Source organism: Temnothorax nylanderi, unplaced genomic scaffold, assembly GCF_030848795.1.
Source record: "Temnothorax nylanderi isolate EJ_2023f unplaced genomic scaffold, tnyl_v1.0 TNYL_tig0836_pilon, whole genome shotgun sequence".
NCBI classification, from domain to species: Eukaryota; Metazoa; Arthropoda; class Insecta; order Hymenoptera; family Formicidae; genus Temnothorax; species Temnothorax nylanderi.
The window spans coordinates 15,417-36,319 of NW_027249898.1; the positions used below are offsets into that span (position 1 = coordinate 15,417).

The following is a 20,903-nucleotide window of genomic DNA, read 5'->3' on the forward strand; positions in this document are numbered from 1 at the left end:
AGGCTCGTTCCAAAACAATAGCGGAAGGCTTATGAAATATAATAAGAAAGCATTTATACTTCTAGTAGACCGTCGTGTTATAGTTCTGAAGGCACTGTTCAAAAGTTTATTACATTTCTTGGAATAACGGGTCTTCGCAAAACACCTCTTCGAATGGTGCGACAAGGAGAGTCGTTATAAACATCGACATGACCATTGCACACGCCTCCTTCGGTCTATATCACAAAATTCAAAATAGAGTAGTCTCAACTTGACAGCCTGTGCCACAATGCCAATGCCATATTTGTCGGGTCTGTGATCGGTTAGGAATTATCGTGAGCTAGCAAAAATCGATGGTCAGAATTCAGGCTTATGATACGCAATGGCCGGTGCATTTCCATTAATTATGTCATATCAATATCGTATCATTATATTACACAAACGCTTATTAATTTAGAGGCACATTGCTAAGGGTCTCGGTTTTTTTTCTTTTCAAGTTGCTCCCTACATTAATGAACTTATGACAATTAGCTAATTACGATTATTCAATACGTCAGCGATTTGGCATATATGTATATATATATATATATAGAAGAGAGAAGTGTGTGTGACGAACGAATGGTGGATATCTTTCTTGAAAAGAACATTAATGTGTGTCAAGGTAGTTTAAAGACAATATTTGAGCTCGAAATTTCTTAAAATTAAGCGTAAAAAAATGTCATGTGCATAAAAATAATAAGACAACTCTCTACAGATGCTATAACGATTCCGCTATCGGATTTCCTTACCTAAGCAGGAAAACTTTGGCTACTGCTACACGCTATTTGTACTTCGGCGAAAAAGAGCCGAATTTACGATTCTTGCTAAGAACACCGATTGCGCATTTAGAAGAAAAAAGAACGGTACGCAGCACACACAGTATCTAAACCAGCAACAGATCATTTATATGTTCAGGAAGACCTTAACAGTACTATATATGCTCACGCTTTAATAAATCTGAATTCTACGCACGATTGTAATGTCAGAGAAGCATTTACTGTACTCAGAGAGTGTACTTTTTGCCGGAATGTTTAAACGTGATATTTCTTTTCTTTTTATATTCACACACAGCACTGGACTATTTGCGTTATTCGCGCTCATAAATTATTTAAAAGCTCTTAGTCTTTTGAACATTAAAGTCCAGAATGCTGCTCTGAGATATGAATGCTCTACAGAATGTACATAGTAGACAGCAAAAGCGTCTATACCACAGGATGTTTACATTTGCTCTGATGCAAAATATCGTTTTCTTTTTTTTTCTCGAGCTACAAAAATCAGGCTGATGCAATGGCAGATACTATGTAGATATATAAAAGTTAGCTTTACAACATGTAATTAACTTTACAACATGTAAAACCTGATAAAGTTCTTAAAAAATCTAAAAAACATTCCCTGAATAAGATCAATCACACGACAATTCAGTCCTCTCTAAGTATCGTACTTTGATCGTAGAACGCATCAAATAATTTCTTTTAAGGGAATCAAAATTTTCTAAAGTAATATGTATATAATCAGTGATATATTCTCATGAATGTGTGGGTCCGTCATGGTACCAGCCTGGATCCGGCCAATCAAATCATGTGATTCCGTAGAGTCTAGACACAGACATTTCTCTTCCGCATCCGTACAGATGAGCCACTTAAGATAGATCACAAAAAGTACGGAGTGGGCATTAGAGGTGGGATTACTCTCTCGGAATCAGGCACTGCCTGGAACAGCACTGGTGATCTCTGATCCACTGTCGTGAACTGCATGATACTAGCTATGTTACCACATCGATAACAATAATTTGGGACCGACCACACTGTGACGAGTTTGTCATTAAACATGTACCTATAACCTGCATGATAAAAATATGCGTCATCAATACATACTTCCGAGATATTTAAAAAAATCTGCGACAGAAATATTTGAGCAAAGACATACCTACCTGAACTAATTGGTGTGCCCTACAGATGAGTTTAAGATCATTCACTTCCATGAACATGTAAGTCACTTTGCTGCCAAACAGCCAGCCTGCACCACGCGGACTTACTGTCCATGTTTCTACATCTTCTGGATCGGACCAGACCAAATCACAGAAAGCACCTGTAATATGGCAATTAAGCAACGATATTTTATTATTATTGTACAATAACAGTAAATATCCAGTCATGTAACTTTTAATTATTATGTAACTTTTGCAATGACATATCACTTTATACAATTAATACCTTTGTGTGGAATCTCTTGATTTCTTTCAATCGTTCTAATTTGATCTAGTGTTCTAATAGCTGGAGACAATCCACCGTGTACACAAAGAACCTGTTCATCAATTAACTAAAACAGAATTTTATTCGAGCGTAATCAAAAGTGGAGTTATACCCTACAACAGTACTTCCACGCATTAGCATTGCCGTACTTGTTTTGGCATTCATCTAGAACAGAAAATGAAGAGACCAATGAAATCAAAGCTTTATTATACACAAATAAAAAAAGCCCAGAAAAGAAAGTATCGTTGCGCACTTACCGTAAAATCCAAATAAACGTGCGTGATTTGTCTAGTTTCGTGATTACCGCGTAGTAACGTTATCCTGTCGGACCATTTAGCTTTAAGTGTGAGCAGACGAGTAAACGTTTCTAAGCTAGCCCCGATCGACAAAATCTCCCAGGAATATGTAATTTGTATCTGGCACGGGGCCACCGTTACGAAACAATTCCTCTAAATCATAGAACTGTAACAGCACAAAAACATGAACAATCTGATGTATATTAATATCACGATTGTGTACAAATAACTATACAGCTACAGAATATTAAAATCGAAAAGTTGTGAGGCAATAGATAATGGAAGACTAATATTGTTCCGACGCTAATTCGGAAGATTAAAATCCGCTAAAACTTTACGTCGATCCCGTAGCGGTGAGCAAGGATGCTCCGACTTTGAGGTTAGTACAACATTCATCGCACGATACTGTTATAATTGCAAATCGGAAACGTACCTCGAGTCCAGCTCTTCTGCGATCAACGAAGTCGGGATCGAACGTGTCAGTCGTCACTTTCTGCCAAGCGTAGAGAACCTTCTTTTCCGGCAGCGGTGGTAACACGATGTAGGGATACGAAATCTCCAGATAAGCACGAAGCAATTCAAATTCAGTATATCGCCGGCACGATTACGGTGTTACTACCGTTTCGCGTACGCGCGTATGCGCGCGTTGTCGCACCTTACCTCGCGACAGCGTGCGGCTCGTGCAAACGTTAACGTGCGGCCGCAATCGCGCCTCGTGTGAACAGGCTCCTTGATCTCAGTATCAGCTCCCTGCTCCCTGCCGTCAACTCCTTGATTGATTGATCTCAGTATCAGTTCCCTGCCGTCAATATATAATAATATAGTATAGGTTAACCTGTATGTAAACACTCGCGTAAACGTAGTAAACAGTAAAATAAGTAACAGTAATATATAGAATAGGAGATAATTACATAATAAAACAATTACCTTGAATTAATCGTCGCGTCGCGTAAAGAGTCACGGTCGGTCTCGCTCCGCGCGTACTACCGTGTCTCTCGACGAGATAGGTTAACTGATGAACTGACTGACAGCGCGCTAAACGCACTGTCTGCACTGCACTGCACTGCGCTGCGATATAACTGATGAACTGACTGACAGCGCGCTAAACGCACTGTCTGCACTGCACTGCACTGCGCTGCGATACTAACGCCGTTAGCCGCCAGTGTCGAAAAAGTGAAAGTGACATTTTTCTGTTATATATATGTTATATTGAGATGAGAGCGGTCGACGTAGAAGAAAGTATCTTAAAATAAAATTTTCAACATTTGGACTTTGCGTCGCAATATCTCCGCTCGTAAGGCACGTAGCGGAATATTATAACAGAAACCCCCCCCCCCTAATTCGACCCCAAGCTATCGATCAAGCCTACTTAGAACTTGATCCGTTCACTCGTTATCGAGATCTCAACATCTCGTATACTCGCAACCCGTCGCGTCGCGTAAAAGAGTCACGGTCGGTCTCGCTCCGCGTATACTTGGCGCGAGACACTGCCGTGTCTCTTGATGTTTTTCTTTGTTAAACAGATTTTAGATGGTCTCATGAAGCTATTTTGCTTCTTTTAGAAGAATATCGTCAACGAGAACAAGATATGTATCTTGGAAAAGTAAGCCATAAAAAAATATGGGAACAAATTGCTCAAATTTTAACTAAAAAAGGCTACATGGTTTCCGGCAGACAATGCTGTACACGGGTAAACACTATGAAACGCACATATAAATCTGTGAAGGATTTTAATAAAAAGTCTGGAAACGGTAGGCGAGACTGGAAATATTTGGACGTAAGTGTATAATGTATGTACATATATCACGTTTCAGGGATTGATATATTTTTCGGTGTAGTGTAATGATAAACTAATGCTTGGTTCAGAGATTAAGCGGATTGGTTTTATTAGTCTACACTGAAAAAGTTCCTCTCTCAATCCGTGAAATGCAGTGTACACATGTATATAAAACTATAATAAAACCACCTTTCCTATTTAGACATAACTTTATTTGAAATTGTATAAATTGTTTAGCTGATGGAGAGTCTTCTGGGAGACAAACCGTACATGGAACCTTTGAGTACATTATCTTCCACTGGTGCAGAAACGATTAAAACAGAAAATCCTAGCTCTTCTCACAACTTAAATATCCTTGGAAAATCTTCCAACGTGAATATTAGTGTGCCTTGTAAGTCAATATGCATTTGCGCAAATCGTAATTTGAGTCCAGACTTTTGGTGATACTTAAATTTAAATTTTAGCATCAGGCTGATATCACATTTGTCGTACGACGAATTTTTCAAGCGTGTTGACTGGCTATAGAAAAGAATTTCTAGAGACTCAAGAACTTTTTTTTTGCAATTAACACATTCAAAAAATTTGTCATACGACAAATGTAATATCAGCCTTAGGCTGAGATTTCATATATCCGTCAATGACATTGTCGGACGTAGCGATTGACTGCGTGATAAAAAATTTCTAAAGATTCGGGAAATTTTTTATCCCGCAGCCTACGTCTGACAATGTCGTTGTCGGATATAGGATATATAAGAAGATCTCAGCCTTAGGCCGGCTTAGGCTTCACACCTTAGCAGAAAAAAGCAGAAGCAAATTAGAACTCTCAATCATAATAGGCAATATGTATTGGCCCACACGGCATGTAATATTTGTGGAACATTGTTTTCAATTAAAACAATGTTTCACAAATATTACATGCCGTGTGAAGGTATATACTATTAAATACTGCTTACTATAAGTGAGAGTTCTGATTGGGCCTCTGCCTTTGTGCTTTCTGTTTTTCTGCTAAGGTGTGAATCCGGCCTTAGTCACAATACACTTTTCAGTACAAAAGACTAAAGATATATATTTTTGTACATTTACAGTTAAACGTAAGGCTAATGATGTTTCCCAAAAAATAGATGACGAACAGAAAGAGAAGAGACATAAGGAGAAGATGGAAGTCAAACATAAGCTGCTGGAGAAACTGGACAAACTTATCGACAAACTGTAGAATATATAACTATAGAACATTACTTATATAAAGTTGTACAATACTCGCGAACCGAATCTGTACGCAATATAGAGAAAAATCGTATATTTTTATAAGCAATTAATTATTTTATTTTCTTTTAGTTATTTATCTAGAAAGCGACGAGATGTAGACTATGTTCCAAAATTCACTACCAGTGCTAAAAATCTATAATGCATGTAACATATATTATAGATTTTCAGCGCTGGCAGATAATTTTGGAAGTCGTAATTTGAGCATTTAATTTTATTATTTTAATCTAAAAACGATGAAGAAGTATTGTACACTATACTTTAATAAGTAACTTAATTATATGCGTTATTTAAAAATTTTGTTACAATTAAACTATTTGTGAGCTACAAACTGTCTTCGACTGATATCACATTTGTCGTATGACGAATTTTTCAAATGTGTTGATCGGCTGTAGAATAGAAAATTTCAAAAAATTTGTCTTACAACTAATGTAATATCAGCCTTAGACTATATTATTTCCTATTCTTTAAAAAAAAAAACGAGTACTTTATTTAAAATGTTTAGAGTATATCAAAGTTGAATATATGGATATTTTAATAAATTAGGTAATAACTTTTCCCTATTGGGTTTCTGTATTAACTGTAAACACAAAAATAAAATCATACTATAAGATTTATTTTGGAATTTACTAATTTCCTTGTACATCCAGATTAAACAGTAATTTTATTTAACAATTTAAAAGTAATATAATTTAATACGTTTGCTATATGCGTGACACATTTCTTGAGAAACTGCTGTTACATATATATAACTTAGAATTATTGGAAATAGAATATAAAATGAGAAAAAAAATTAAAAAAAAAACTTGATACTCGCATTGGAATTGATTCTAATTAGTGTCGCTATAAAAACAAAACAATTAATCGGAGAAGTAATTGTAGCTATCGCTCTTTCACGTTAATGTAGCGCAATACATCATCAATACGCATTTGATCTTCCATCCAAAACATACAGGATCTTCAACAAAATAAGTGTTTCAGTAACAAACTAATTTGTGAATTGAAAATTACAATTCCACAATTTCCATTACAGCTGCGACGTACGTGATACTAGTTTTAGCAAAACTAAAATTTTACATTCCGTTTGTATCGTCTCAGACACTCCCCTTTAATAATTAAATGAAAATGGCAAGCGAGATTCAGCAATCCCGTACCATGTGTTTATCTCCTTCCTGCGTAGCGATCTCACCTGCTCGGGTGGTCACGTTGCTGCCAGTTGAAATGCAAAACCATTTCACTCTCAATATCTGTATCTTTGGGCCAGTGTTCTCCAAGAAGTAGATGTACGGAAAATGCGAGCAGGACTGAAAAAGATATCAAAAGTTATCTTCACTCTAAACTTGTAAATTCTCGATACAAAATTATTTGAAAGTTTACAAAAATTTTATGACAGAAAACGCGGATGTCAATGACAACTAATAATTTCACGAGTTCAAGAAACTTTCGCCCGTATATATTATAATGTTATTCCATCCCAACGAGCATTTCGTATCAAACTTACGAGCGTGAAGCAAAAACGAAAGCGTCATGCGAGAATTGTGTGATTTACCTTAAAAAGCGTATCAAAAAAGAATAGTGAACAATGTATCAATGCTATCGCAATTGCAAAAATGTATATAAATCGCTTAACGGTCGGCTAGACATGTCTAATTCTTAATGTTTCGCACAGCAAATCTCTTTTGGCAGCACCAGCACGTGCATCAAGAACATTTATAGCATTTTCCGCTGCATCAATCGCCTCAACATCATTTATTTCAAAATCAAGAGCGTCATCTCTTTCTAAACAAATATTGTGCAATATGCAACAAGCAAGAATGTTTGCAGGAATTTGATCGACTCGCACCATTGCAAGTACAGTCAACAGACTTCGGAATCTTCCTTTCAACATTCCAAATGCTCTTTCAATGGCAATTCTCGCTGAAGAGTGACAGAAATTATAATTTCGTTGTCGTTCTGTTAAATGACCATTGTCTCGGTATGGTGTCATTAAATTTTCATACAATTTGTAAGCCAGATCACCGACTAAGTGGCTGTCTTGTGGAAATTTTGTAACATTACCCAAGTAATGTTGCACTTCAGATTGACGGAACACTCGCTGATCATGTACGGATCCAACATTTCCAACAAAACAATGTATAAACTGGCACTTATGATCACAGATAGCCTAAACAAAAAGAAAAACATTACAAATAAATAATTACAAAATGTAATTAAAAATATAATGGAAAAATTTAAAATAAAACATGAAACATACTTGAAGTTGAATGGAATGGTGACCTTTCCGATTGACGTAAGATTCAGGGTACTTTTTTGGAGCTGGTATGTTTATGTGGGTGCCATCTATAGCGCCAATAACTTTCGGAAAACCACTCGTGTTTTCGAATCCTGCCCACACTTCGTCTACCCTTTCACCTGTAGGCCACTTAATAATAATAGGCGCAAGCTCAATGAGTGCCTTTACAACACGTCTTGTAATATATAGTGAGGTGCTTCTACCAACGTTAAAGCGTTCACATATTGAACTAAACATAAAGAAATAGACATAAAAACTGAATTAAAGATTTGATCATAGTTACACTGACATTGATATATACAAGGTAAGGCAAAACAATCGAAAATTATATATTTCAAAAATAAAAAATAGTTTACAAAATATTTTGACACTTTTAAATAAAATACTAAATTTCGTTAAACTTCACTTTTTCAAAGAAAAATCATTGCACAGCATAGCATATCTTCTTAATGTGGTATAACTTTTGTAAGAATAATTTTTTCGTATCACTAAAAATAGCGAAGATATTTAAGGTAGTAATTTTAAGTGCTTTACCCTGCATATATACGTAAAGAAAATTCTGTATACAGCACAATAATAAAAGTAACAGTTTATATTTTTATTATCAAACACACAGATGTCAATAACAACCGGACATTACAAAAAATTATAATAACTTACCGAAAGGAATCTGGGGTAGCCATCCTCCATAAGGCCAACAAGAATTGCGTTCGCGGAGAAATCATAGGGGTTCCATTTGTTATTCTGTGTAGTCTGTGCTCAATACGAGACAGAATGTAATTGCAAGTTTCAGGTAACATCCTAAATTATATACACATAACACACATATTATATAATATACATATTATTTATTTATTTTTTTAGAAATTTTATATATTAGTAATTCATACCTGAAATGAGCTTTAAATTCTTTTTTTGTCAATTTTGGTATTAACTCTTCTACATAATTTTCGATTCTTGTTACAGTTCTTCTTGGGTTTCTTCCAATTAATTGTAATTCTTCATCATCGCTTTCAGACGATGAAAACTCTAATTCTTGCACTATAAGCGATACTGCTGTTACAACAATCTTTTTGCGATCTTGTTGCATTTTATTCTTTATAGACTTGAGACTGACAATGAGTATTACACACCGACAAGGAAACGACGCACAACCGAGAGGAGCTTTTTTCTCGTGCAGAAACTGTGTTGTATGTCTACTTCGAATAACAGTACCTAAAAAAAATAAAACAAGAAAACACGAAAATATAATTTATTTTTCGTATAAAAAATATCTATTAGTACCATTCTTTGCCATTAACTGAAACTATATTATTATAATTTTTATAGTTATAAATGTAGTCAGCACATTTCATTTCTTATTTGTTACCGTTCTTTTATTACTGTCATTTCTTATCTTAATGTTATATATTGATTTATCTTCTTTATTCTTATATAATAGAGAAATAAATATAAAAATAGTAGCAATGATGAAATAATGCAAATTAATTTTTGTTCATGTGGAAAATGAAATAATAAATATAATTTTTTATATATTTTAATGATTAAGCAATATGTCTATTATTATAAAATTCTTTAAATAATAATTATGTTTTGCATGTAATATGTTTAAACGTTACATATATTTCTTATTGAAATACATTTCTTTGCTTTTTTGCACAGCGACTCCAGAAGCAAGTCCCGTTTTCGAATAAATGGCAAATCCACTTGTAACATACAGACGTATGTACTTACAAATTGCTTTTCCACCTAAAAATGAGCTGGAGAAATCTTCGCCCCGGAGAAATCGAGAGAACTGCGTACTATTATGGGTATTCAAATAAGTTAGTTTAACGGTTTGATAGGTTATGTCAACAGGTTATGCCAAAGATTAATGTGACAGGTTAATGAGTCACTTATGTATTTTGCATAACCTTAAAGAGTAGCGTGCCCAAAGTTAATTAATTAACTTAATTAATTAATTAACTTTTTACATCAAATTTAACCTGACATTGAAACCGCCTGTCAAAATTCAGACGGCTTCATCGACTCCATACGTTACCGCGATGACCACCCAGAGATCGAGCCAAAGCACGGAGGGACGAGAGGCAACACCGACGAGAGAACCCGTTAAAACCAAGGCGGCGAGTAAATCCATAGACCCGCAAATACGTTCCTCGACTCCCATTCCCGAGGTTGATCCGAATGACAACGACACTAGCCTTGATATCACAATTCCATTGGAAAGCAGTGACAGCGAGGCGCCAGACGCGGAACAGCTGATGCAGAGCAGTCAGCTGATCAAGCCGGACAACGCCGAGACGTCGGAGACGCAACAGTAGAGGTTGGTCGACGAACTGAGCGAGTGACTCTTGTCACTATTGATTTATTCTAATATATTCATATATTCTTTTGAGTTGATAATAACCAAGAGCTCTTCCAAACGAGCTAAGTATTATAGTAATGACTAGATATAGTTTCATAACGATAAGAATAACGTCACACGTAGAAGGTGAAACTTATCGCGTGATCGTAATGCACGATCATAATTATTTTATAATTTTGACAAGACTGATAGGGCGCGATAGCTCATAAGGATGTACGGAGCATCCGACGATTATATTTTATTTTATTCGACGTTTAGAGTCGAAATCGATTATTTTAATATTATTTGGCCAGAAAGGAGATTTCGCGACGAAATAGGCCAATAGCGTAAAGCGACGTCTATTAAAGACATTTTTCGATAGATTCGCGTAGAGTGAATCGAGACGAGTCCAAATGTGATCGATATACCGTAACTTTACCATCAGATGCGAGTTAAGCGCGATCAGCTGATTAATCGATAGAAGGATAAATTCGCGCGGATAACGATAGATTTCGATCATTCATGGTTACCAGACATCAGATAAATGTCAATTGTCGATTTAGGATCGATATTTACAAAATTGACACTTTTCTATAAAAATCTTTAGTTTGGATAATTTTGATAAAAGAAGAGCATGGACACATTCGTATCGTCTCAAGGAACGAGCCTATATAGTTTATTTCTAAGAAATCGCAATATTTCGAATTTTGACACTTTTGGATCGACTTTGCCAATTGTGATGCGATTTAGCGAAATAAGGTTTTAAACGTCTAGTTAGATCCTAGAGAGACCGCCTGTATAGTTTATTTGAGATTTTTAACGTTATTTAAAGATTTCACCCCTCGGCGGCAACTTCGCCATTTATGATGCGATTTTGATTTTTAAGGGCTTAAACAATTTGTCTAGTCCCAGAGAGACTGCCCATATACTTTAATTTCGATATTTTTCATTATTACGAGTTTTCACCATTTAGGGTGCACTTTGTCAATAAGCGACCGATCGAGTTGCGAATCGTCTTAAACGATTTCTAATGATCCCTGGAGGTGATCTATATAGTTTAATTCTGATATTTTCGATTATTTAAAGATTTTCAATAAAATGGTGAAATTTGTTGTTAAGTCGAATTATGATGATTCAACGATATATACGTGTTCCCTAGGACACATGGAAAGAGAATCTGACGTTACTTGTGCAAATTTCATCATAATTAAGAAAATGACCATTCGGGGTCAAAACTCGTATTAAGTGATTTTTTAAAGTTTTTATTTGATATTTGTGTTCAGAGGGACCAATCAAAGTCACCTATGGGAAAAAACTTTGAATTTTTCCATAATTACGGATTTTCACAAAATTTTGCAAAATTGTTAATTATCGAATATTTTCGTGATATTTCGATAGATTCATGTTCAGAGGGATGTGAGAAACCATCCTGTGTTATTTAAATTCATTTTGAGGCATTAATTAAGAAATGCACTCGTTAGGGTCAAAATCCGTAATTGGCGTATATTTTATATTTTATCAATAGATATAAGTTCAGAAAGGTAAAACGAATCCAACGAGCCGTTGATTACTCAATTCGAGTCGATATTAAAGAAATTTATTATTTTTACGAGATAATTAATTATTGAGATATATGCGGATTTTATTGCATAGAATGCATTGTTGTGACAAAAGAGAGACATATATCGAGTTAAAATTGCATTTAGATGCGTATATAATTATTGCGTTGTCATAGGTCAGTTACGTGATATTTCGAATTAAGCATGTTAGATAAATATTAACGATGGAATCATGTGACGTAGACAGATATAAATACGTTGGATACCTTTTACAAGAATTACAAGCGTTTTACGTTGCTTTGTCCAAAAGGGAGAAAGTGTAATTATTACATACTTACCGATACTTACCTGGTGAATCCTGAAGAATCTTAGAGCCAGCGTGATGAATCTGAAAAGAAAAAGAGAGTGTATGCATGAACGAATGTACATACGGGATTAGATAATTATGTAATGAGCAGGAACATCCGTACTTATTGTATAGCGTGCAAGAATGTATACATTAGGGAAAAAGGAATAAGAATAATGTCGGGAACGATATTCGCAGGATTCATCAAATTTTATTAACATATATTTGTTTGCTAAAGGAATAAATCTTGTTGGTCATGTAGTCGCATGTCTTTTCGTAGAATCAATTAAAATTCCATTGCTTTGATGCAAGCCGCGAGCTTCGAGCCAGCGAGGTAATTTGATATCTTGTTTACGTCGAGCGTGTTCAGACCAGTCGACTGCATGATAGAGAGAGAAAGCGAATGCGGGCTTCGCAACCGATTCTCATTGGTTGAGAGCCTGTGGGTGGGAACACCAGCCCAGGGAGGGTATATAAGCCAGCTCGAGCGAACGCTCGTAGTCAGTCCGTGGACGGTAAATCCATCGACAGTTAGTCGAGAGTCTATCTTTCCCTGGGAAATCGTCGAACGAACGTCGGTTATTCCATATAAAATCACTCGGAAATATCTTGCGATACGCTCAAGTGGAAAGATAGTTTTTCGCGAAGCGTGTTTTATAAAGCGAGTAGAGTGTGAGACTCGGGATTGTACCCGGTTAACATCCGTCACCAGTTACAGAGATAATTCTCTATTTCGTGTACTTTGTGCCGAAACAAATATATTTTATTTTTGTTATTGTTAAATACAAATCTAAAAGTTCATTCACATTTCCTATCCTCTGATAACATTATCTGAAACGCGAACCGAGTGCGAGTACGTGCCCTTGTCGAACGACATCGTGCCGAAAAACGTGACGAGCCACGCAGCCGGAAGATAACATTCCAAGAAGGAAGGAAGGAAGCTTCTCGATCAAGGTGATTGAGAATATCAGCGTTCTGTGTGATCGCTTGGAAAACACAGTGGCGACCATAAAATACTACATCCAAGTAAGTCCTACGGATCCTTGATCAAATGTTCGGTCACAACATAACCTGTCAAACTGTTAAACTTCTTATTTGAATACCTCTATTGAATACGTTCAGGGAGACGCTATCAAAACTACCAACGCAAACACTAGGGTGCGTTCGGGGAGCTCGCTACCAACGCTAACGCTATGACTGTTCATAGAACTCACTATCACTATTGCGCAATTGGCTCTACGAACAGTCCTGGTAGCGTTTGCGTTGGTAGCGTTAATAGCGTCTCCCCGAACGCACCCATAGAGGAAGCAATGTGCAGGTTTCTACTTGCACACTTAAAAACTATAAGGAAGCGATGTGCAAGTTTTTTCATTTATTCTTCTATATCAGCAATCTTCATTCCTTTAGCATGCGGCTCCCGCTGCTGTTCAATTGCTTCTCAAATTTTTGTTAACTTTAGTTCCCTTTCGTCACGGATACTCTGAAAACCAATTATACTATCATTAGTATTTTATTGTTATTAATTTATTACATTATCATAAATCTAATTTATATTAACTAATATTAATAACTAATATTAACCGAATTCATGAGCTTTTTCAATACCTGTATGTTCTTAATTTTTGAAGTACCCATTTTTTCCAATGATATGTTGCGAGACATAGATTGAATGCTTTGATCATATGTAACTTCATCGACATTATCGTCCTCTTCTTTCTCACTTTCACATTCAATAATCAATGTTTTTTTTGTAGAATCCATCGTATCCATCTTTATATTATCTAAAAGTAAAATATCAAAAATGACTTTTGTAATATAAAAGAAAAATAGAAACTATGAATGCTTTTCATTTAGCAATACAAGACAACACAAGCCTCACTCTATCTTTGATCTACATTCTATGAGAATAAAGATAGAATGATGCTTGTGTTGACTTGTATTACTAAGTGGAAACCTATATGTATATAGTGCTTACATTCTTTCTCAAATACTGCCGTGCTGTCAAATGGACAATCAATTTCGACATCAATATTTGAATTTGTTGCATCCATGAATTCTATCACTGGGTCCTTCGGCTGTACTGGTGCAGGACCTCCACCTGTCATAAGTCGTTCGTGCCGGATTGCCGTGGTTATTTTTCGTTTTCTGAAATAATTAATTAATGAGGTAATAGATATGAAAATATAATAGAAACCAAATATAGAAATATACATAATAGATAAGGACTATACACTTGGAAGAAAAGTATATAAAAACTAATTAGGGGTATTCAAATAAGTTAGAGTTTAACGGTTTGACAGGTTATATCGGGTTAAAGTCGGGTAAAAAGTTAATTTTTAAACTTTTAACCCAAAGATTAATGTGATAGGTTAATGAGTCACTTGTGTATTTTGCTTAACCTTAAAGAGTAGCGCGCCCAAAGTTAATTAATTAACTTTTTACTCGACTTTAACCCGACATAACCTGTCAAACCGTTAAACTTTAACTTATTTGAATACCCCTATTAATTATCAATGATATTATCACGTACCTCTGTTTCATATTGTCCCAACATTTTTTTAATTGTTTACTAGTGCGAGGCGTACAACCTTGGCTTGCATATTTTTTGGTTATCCTTTCCCATACATCCGTCTTATCTTTTAAATCTGACGCACCGGTTTTCTTACATTCTATTACTTTTTCTTCACTAATGAGCTGCGCCAAAAGCATTCTTTCGTGCTCCGTATAATGAACGTTTGTACTTTTATCTTTATTCATTATTATTGCAAAATTTATCACAGCTTATCACAGCTTTCACGATCACTACGATACAACAAAATTTTTATATTACATGAAATTAGTTGCAAACATCATAAAACGATGCTGCCTTCAGTAAGTTACTAAAAATCCCTAAAATATTCCCTCCTTCTAGAAGGAAGACTCGAGATCCATTTGTGAAACAAGGCAGCCTTGGAGATTCAAGGAATCCTTCATGAAGGCTTCCTTTATCCTCAAAATAAGGAAGGACTATGAATACGGGTATTAGTGTTAGTTGTATATACTAGTTAATAAGTTGCATGTATTATTAGCGTACATTGGTCGAAACGTTACCGTCGGTAACACCAAAATCGTAATTCGTGACTCGCGCGAGACGTTGGCGGATCGCGATAAATAGGCAACACTCGCGCGACTCACCCGACTCGTGCTGCCCGCCCGCGGGTGGCCCGCCCAATTGCTGGAAAAGTTGGTACTCGCTCGCGCCGCAATTCGCAGGTGCGTGAGACGATGGAGTACCGGAGCACACATTCGCTGTTCGAACGCGAACTCGTCAACACTCACATTTTTGGAGCACGAGGAGTCGACTCCCTTCGAGCTCGTGCTTTGCTTGCCTGTTCTGTCCGCTGCACCGCTCGCCTGTCTATCTCGGGCCTTGCCTACCTTCCTGCACTGCTTGCTTGTTTATCGTGCCTTGCCTGCTTGCATGCCGGCTCGCCTCCTCGCTTACAACGGAGGACTTACCCGAGGGAAGGACGAAGGAGAGAGGAATAGAGAGAGAGACGAGAGAACACCATCCGAGAGGGCAACGGGCAACGAACGGTGAATCGCTTGGCTTTGCATTGTTTTCGCTCGCGTTTTCGCTTTCGTTTTGCATGTCGTTGCATCTCGTGAGGGAATGGTCCCTCTGGTCCTTCGAGTTATCGCTACACGCTTTAGACCATTCGCGAATCCGGGGCGATTCACACCCCCCCGAGCAAATATTATACCTTTAATCTCCAAAATTAATATTCTTTATAAACTATATTTTGTTCCTACAATAAAATCTCATTATTAAATTAACCCATATTAATAAATAATTATGCCAAAAATACTTTTTTTTTATATTTTTTTTATAATTTTATTATTTTTAATCCTACATATACTAATGAACATTCAACCTCACCCTATTCTCATAATTTTACTAATTCTTATTGATACCTTCTCAATTTGTCTAATAATTTCACTATGACAACCTAACCCTATATACTCTATTTTATTGTTTTTAATCATAATTAGTGGCTTATTAATTATTTTTCTTTACTTCTCAAGTCTTATTACTAATGTCCAAAATAAATTCTCCATAAATTTTATTATATTAATTAATTTTATTATCAATCTAATCTTTTTCTATTATTTAAGATATACTAATTTTAAAAATAATGCCTGACCCTTACATTCTTACATAGAAACACAAATTTTTTCTACCTTTAACCAAGAAATATTTAAAAATTTATTCATAATCTACACATACCCTTACAATAATTTTACATTCTTATGTATATTCTTTCTACTAATCGCTATATTTATTATTATCAAATTATGTACCATCAAATCATCCTCCCTACGAAAGATTTCTTAAACAAATATGAATAAACTTACTAATGTTATTAAAAAATCCTTATTAAAACTACCCACTCCCCTCAATATTTCTTATTGATGAAATTTTGGTTCCTTATTAGGAATATTTTTATTCATTCAAATTATTAGAGGATTCTTTTTATCACTACACTACTGCCCCAATAATCAACTTGCATTTTCAAGTATTATTCATATTATACAAAATATTTCAAATGGATGATTAATACATAATATTCATATTAATGGTGCTTCTTTTTTTTATTTGTATATATACCCACATCGCCCGAGGAATCTACTATAATTCTTTCAAACTAATCGATACTTGAATAATTGGAGTAAGAATTTTTTTAATTTCTATAGCAACAGCCTTCCTGGGCTACGTTCTACCGTGAGGCCAAATATCTTACTGAGGAGCCACAGTAATTACAAACCTAGTATCCACTATTCCTTACATAGGTCAAATAATCGTAATATGAATTTGAGGGGGATTTTCAATTAATAATGCAACACTAAATCGATTCTATTCTATACATTTTATCCTCCCATTTATCATCCTAATAATAGTAATTACACATTTATATTTTCTTCACATAACTGGCTCTTCAAATCCTCTAGGAATTAACAGTAATTCCTACAAAATCCCCTTCCATATTTATTTTTCCTTTAAGGATATATTCGGTTTCATATTATTCCTAACAGTTTACTCAATCTTAATTTTCCAATACCCATATATTTTCAGAGATCCAGATAACTTTACCCCTGCTAATCCTATAATTACTCCTATTCATATTCAACCCGAGTGATATTTTCTATTTGCTTACGCCATTCTACGATCTATCCCTAATAAACTAGGAGGAGTCCTGGCCCTTTTAACTTCTATTTTAATCCTTTACACCCTTTCCTTAATTAATCCTTGACATATGCCTTGAAGACCGCCCTCTCAATTATTATTTTGACTATTCATTAATAACTTTATGATTTTAACTTGAGCAGGAGCCCAAGTTATTGAAAATACTTTTATCTCTATTAGCCAATTTTTTTCATCTTCCTACTTCCTATATTTTATTATTCTTCCCTGATGTCACTATTCTTGAAAAAAACTAACTTATTTATAAATAAATAAATTTAATTAATGATCTTGTTTAAGAATATATTTTGAAAATATAAAAAAGAAATTCAAACTTTCTATTAATTTTTTCATAAATTACTATTATAAATATAAATTTAAACCCTATAACCAAAATTATATAATTTAATACTAAAGGCAAAATAATTTTTCAACATAAATATATTAACTTATCATACCGCATTCGAGGTAAAAGTCCTCGCATAAAAATAACTAATAAAATCACAATATTTAAAAATAAACACATTAAATTTATATTTAAATAAATATTTGTAAATAACAATAACATTACATATCTAAAAAAAATAATTATACCATACTCCGCCATAAAAATCAAAGCAAATCCCCTTCTAAAATATTCAATGTTAAACCCTGAAACTAACTCTGATTCTTCCTCTACAAAATCTATAGGTCTACGATTTAACTCCGCTAATACTCTCATAAAAAATACTAAAAATAAAGGAAATAATGATATTAAATATCAAAAATTCATCTGTCATATTATATAATCAGAAATTCTATATCTTTCTCTCAAAATTATAGTAATTAAAATAATTATAATAAATCTAACCTCATAAGATAGTGTCTGAGCTACTACACGCATTGCTCCAATTATAGAATATATTGAATTTGAAGATCAGCCTATCAATCAAGAGACACGGTAGTGTCTCGCGCCAAGTACGCGCGGAGCGAGACCGACCGTGACTCTTTACGCAACGCGACGATTAATTCAAGGTAATTGTTTTATACTGTTTATACTATACTACGTTTACGTGAGTGTTTATTACATACAGGTTAACCTATATATATATTGATTGATATTGACGGAGATATATATACAAGAGATATATATATTGATTGATATTGACGGCAGGGAGCTAATACTGAGATCAAGGAGCCTGTTCATACGAGGCGTTTCTGCCGCGCAATTGCGGCCGCGCGTTCCCGTTTACGCGAAGGAATTATCGTAAGTTATCGTATCGTTTTTGTAAGTTACTATACAGAATTAAGTAACGCTCGCGTAAATGTAGTATAGGTTAGATTACCGGTTTCTTACAAAATTTTACATAAAACGCGAGATTCACTTATGGAAGCTTTCCAGCAAGCGACACAAGTCGACACAGGTATCGTTTTGTCTTTGTTACTCATTGCCAAAAAAGAAAGATAGAACGACGTTTGTGTCGGCTTGTGTCACTTGCTGGAAAGTTCCCTATGTATGTATGCAAGTTTAACGCCTATTGAGTTAATATGAAATAATTTTCCTAAATGTAAAAATAACATGTTATATATGCGGTTTGGCGTGAATATATATATATATATATAATATATATGTGATTTCTGCCCAGTGCTCTGAATGTTATGTGATTTTTGCCCAGTGCTCTGAATGTCATCTAGTTATACATATCAAGAATTTTCGATGGGTTTCTTCAGAAGATAGGATACGAAGAAAATCCTAATGATGACGATATCACAAAGATGCTAAGGCTAGATGCCATGAAATGGGCATGTATCGTCGATTATGCAGAAGCGGAATGCAAGTTATATATTGACGGCAGGGAGCTGATGCCGAGGAGATCAATCCCGTTTACGCGAAGGAATTATCGTAAGTTATTATATCGGTTCAACTTATTTTTTATTCTTTTCCAGTTTTAAGAGTTAGAAAAAGATAAAAATGCTCTTTTTTCATTTCATATATACATTTTACATGTCCTCCTTCTCTCTTTTATTCACTTATACTATCTGTTGTACTTCGAAATCACTTATCTCTCTTATCTTCCTTCTTTTTACGTCTCCCTTTCCTTCGATGTTACTTAAAATTTGTAACTTTTATTTTTACTGTTAGTAAAATCACTCAAAATTAACACTAAAAAAGCAACGTGAGCAACATACTCCTGGGATCATTTAGCCTCAATCTCCTCTAATGTTTCTTCTTAAAATTTATTTGTTATTTATGTAAATTTCTAGGCATCTGCATTTGGAACTTTGTTGAATAGCTCACGATATAAATGGCTTCTTTGGAATGCAAATGACTTTGCAAATAATATCTTATTTCGTTGCCTTAAGTGGATTGTTTTATTTTTTCTATACTACATAATATTACACCTGAAAGAAGTGTACGAAGATGATATAACACTAAAAATATTGCTTTCTATCAACATGTGGGTTATCATATTTTTAATGAAACTTATTTCATTGAATCATATATGCGAAAGTGTTAGCGTTAAGGTAAATATTTTCAGTGGATTAACAAAATTATATTTACAAGTAAATTATATTTACAAGTAAATAAAAAAGTTACATGACATAATCTTCGATCTTTCTAAAAGATTAAAAAATTTGAATAATAATCGCAGCAAAGTAAATTTTAATGTTACAAAGATAAACTTTTTCAGTCGTAAAAGATTTAAAAATTTCTTTATAAAAAAAATTAACTCAATTATTATTAAAAACAATACAGTGTATTATTATATATGTAAATCAATATAATTAATTCTATTATATATGTTTCAGGCGCGAAAGACCAAGAACGTTGTCAATAGATTGACAAATCTTGTCGGTTTTGCCGAGGTACGCAAAGAGGTAAGATATAGTCTTTTATATCACCATCTCTCAATTCTAAACAATCTTTATTTAGTTTAGGAATATTTGAATAAAAATTGCTTTATTATATAATGCAGATTGCCCAATTTGTTTTGCAAATATTACTACGGCCATTAAAGTTTAGCGGATTGGGTCTGTTTTACTTTGGCTACGATTTTATTCGTAAGGTTAGTCTTTAATATCATTCATAATACTTTAGGTAGAAATTTAGCTTAAACAAAGCTATAAAATTTCAGACGGAGTATATTTTTGTTTGATATTTCCTTCCAGTTCTTTGCCTGGATTGTCACCGTTGTTCTTTTTATGGTGCAAATACATGATATATATATTTTTCCTATATCTCAAATTCTTGATAAATAGACAAATATGTATAATATAACGTGTTGCATAAAAAATGTTAATTAATGTCATATCATTTTAATGATTGGTTCTCAACACATGAGTCATGCTACTCATTCATCATTCATCAGAGTGGATCGATCATTTTAATACGCATAAGTGCTACAACGAACACATATCGTCATTATAAAAGAATTTAACACTATTATTGCCAATCAATGTAATTGCGATGCATCCGAGAAATAAGTTTAAACAGACACTCAGTGTTGCTTTGCTGTTTGAGATTGCGCTACTCTGCCGGAAATCGCGTTTGAT

At 34.5% G+C, this 20,903-nt stretch overlaps 2 protein-coding genes and 1 pseudogene across 2 annotated transcripts; 1 reads left to right on the forward strand and 2 right to left on the reverse strand.

Moving 5' to 3' along the window:
- Window positions 1–992: 992 nt before the first annotated feature.
- On the reverse strand, window positions 993–3,170 carry LOC139785588 (serine/threonine-protein phosphatase 6 catalytic subunit-like; annotated as a pseudogene).
- Window positions 3,171–3,780: 610 nt separating this feature from the next.
- On the forward strand, window positions 3,781–5,556 carry LOC139785589 (uncharacterized). Its single transcript, XM_071724761.1, has 4 exons — window positions 3,781–3,805; window positions 4,090–4,343; window positions 4,581–4,734; window positions 5,429–5,556. The coding sequence occupies exons 1-4, from the start codon at window positions 3,781–3,783 to the stop codon at window positions 5,554–5,556; spliced, it is 561 nt and encodes a 186-aa protein (XP_071580862.1).
- A 1,189-nt stretch (window positions 5,557–6,745) lies between these two features.
- LOC139785590 (putative nuclease HARBI1) lies at window positions 6,746–8,989 on the reverse strand. The gene is made up of 6 exons (XM_071724762.1): window positions 8,790–8,989; window positions 8,560–8,700; window positions 8,107–8,128; window positions 7,861–8,028; window positions 7,450–7,770; window positions 6,746–6,910 (listed from the first exon to the last, which is right to left on the reverse strand). Exons 1-6 carry the CDS (start codon window positions 8,987–8,989, stop codon window positions 6,746–6,748), a joined length of 1,017 nt encoding a protein of 338 aa, XP_071580863.1.
- Window positions 8,990–20,903: the final 11,914 nt, after the last annotated feature.

Excerpts from the sequence above, each read along its gene's own strand:
- LOC139785589 (XM_071724761.1), top strand. The coding sequence starts at position 3,781 with ATGAGAGCGGTCGACGTAGAAGAAA. Across the intron at positions 3,806-4,089 it reads AGCGGTCGACGTAGAAGAAA|ATTTTAGATGGTCTCATGAA; the intron begins GTATCTTAAAAT and ends TTTGTTAAACAG. Across the intron at positions 4,735-5,428 it reads CGTGAATATTAGTGTGCCTT|TTAAACGTAAGGCTAATGAT; the intron begins GTAAGTCAATAT and ends GTACATTTACAG.
- LOC139785590 (XM_071724762.1), bottom strand. The coding sequence starts at position 8,989 with ATGCAACAAGATCGCAAAAAGATTGTTGTAACAGCAGTATCGCTTATA. Across the intron at positions 8,701-8,789 it reads GAATTTAAAGCTCATTTCAG|GATGTTACCTGAAACTTGCA; the intron begins GTATGAATTACT and ends TATATAATTTAG. Across the intron at positions 7,771-7,860 it reads ACCATTCCATTCAACTTCAA|GCTATCTGTGATCATAAGTG; the intron begins GTATGTTTCATG and ends CTTTTTGTTTAG.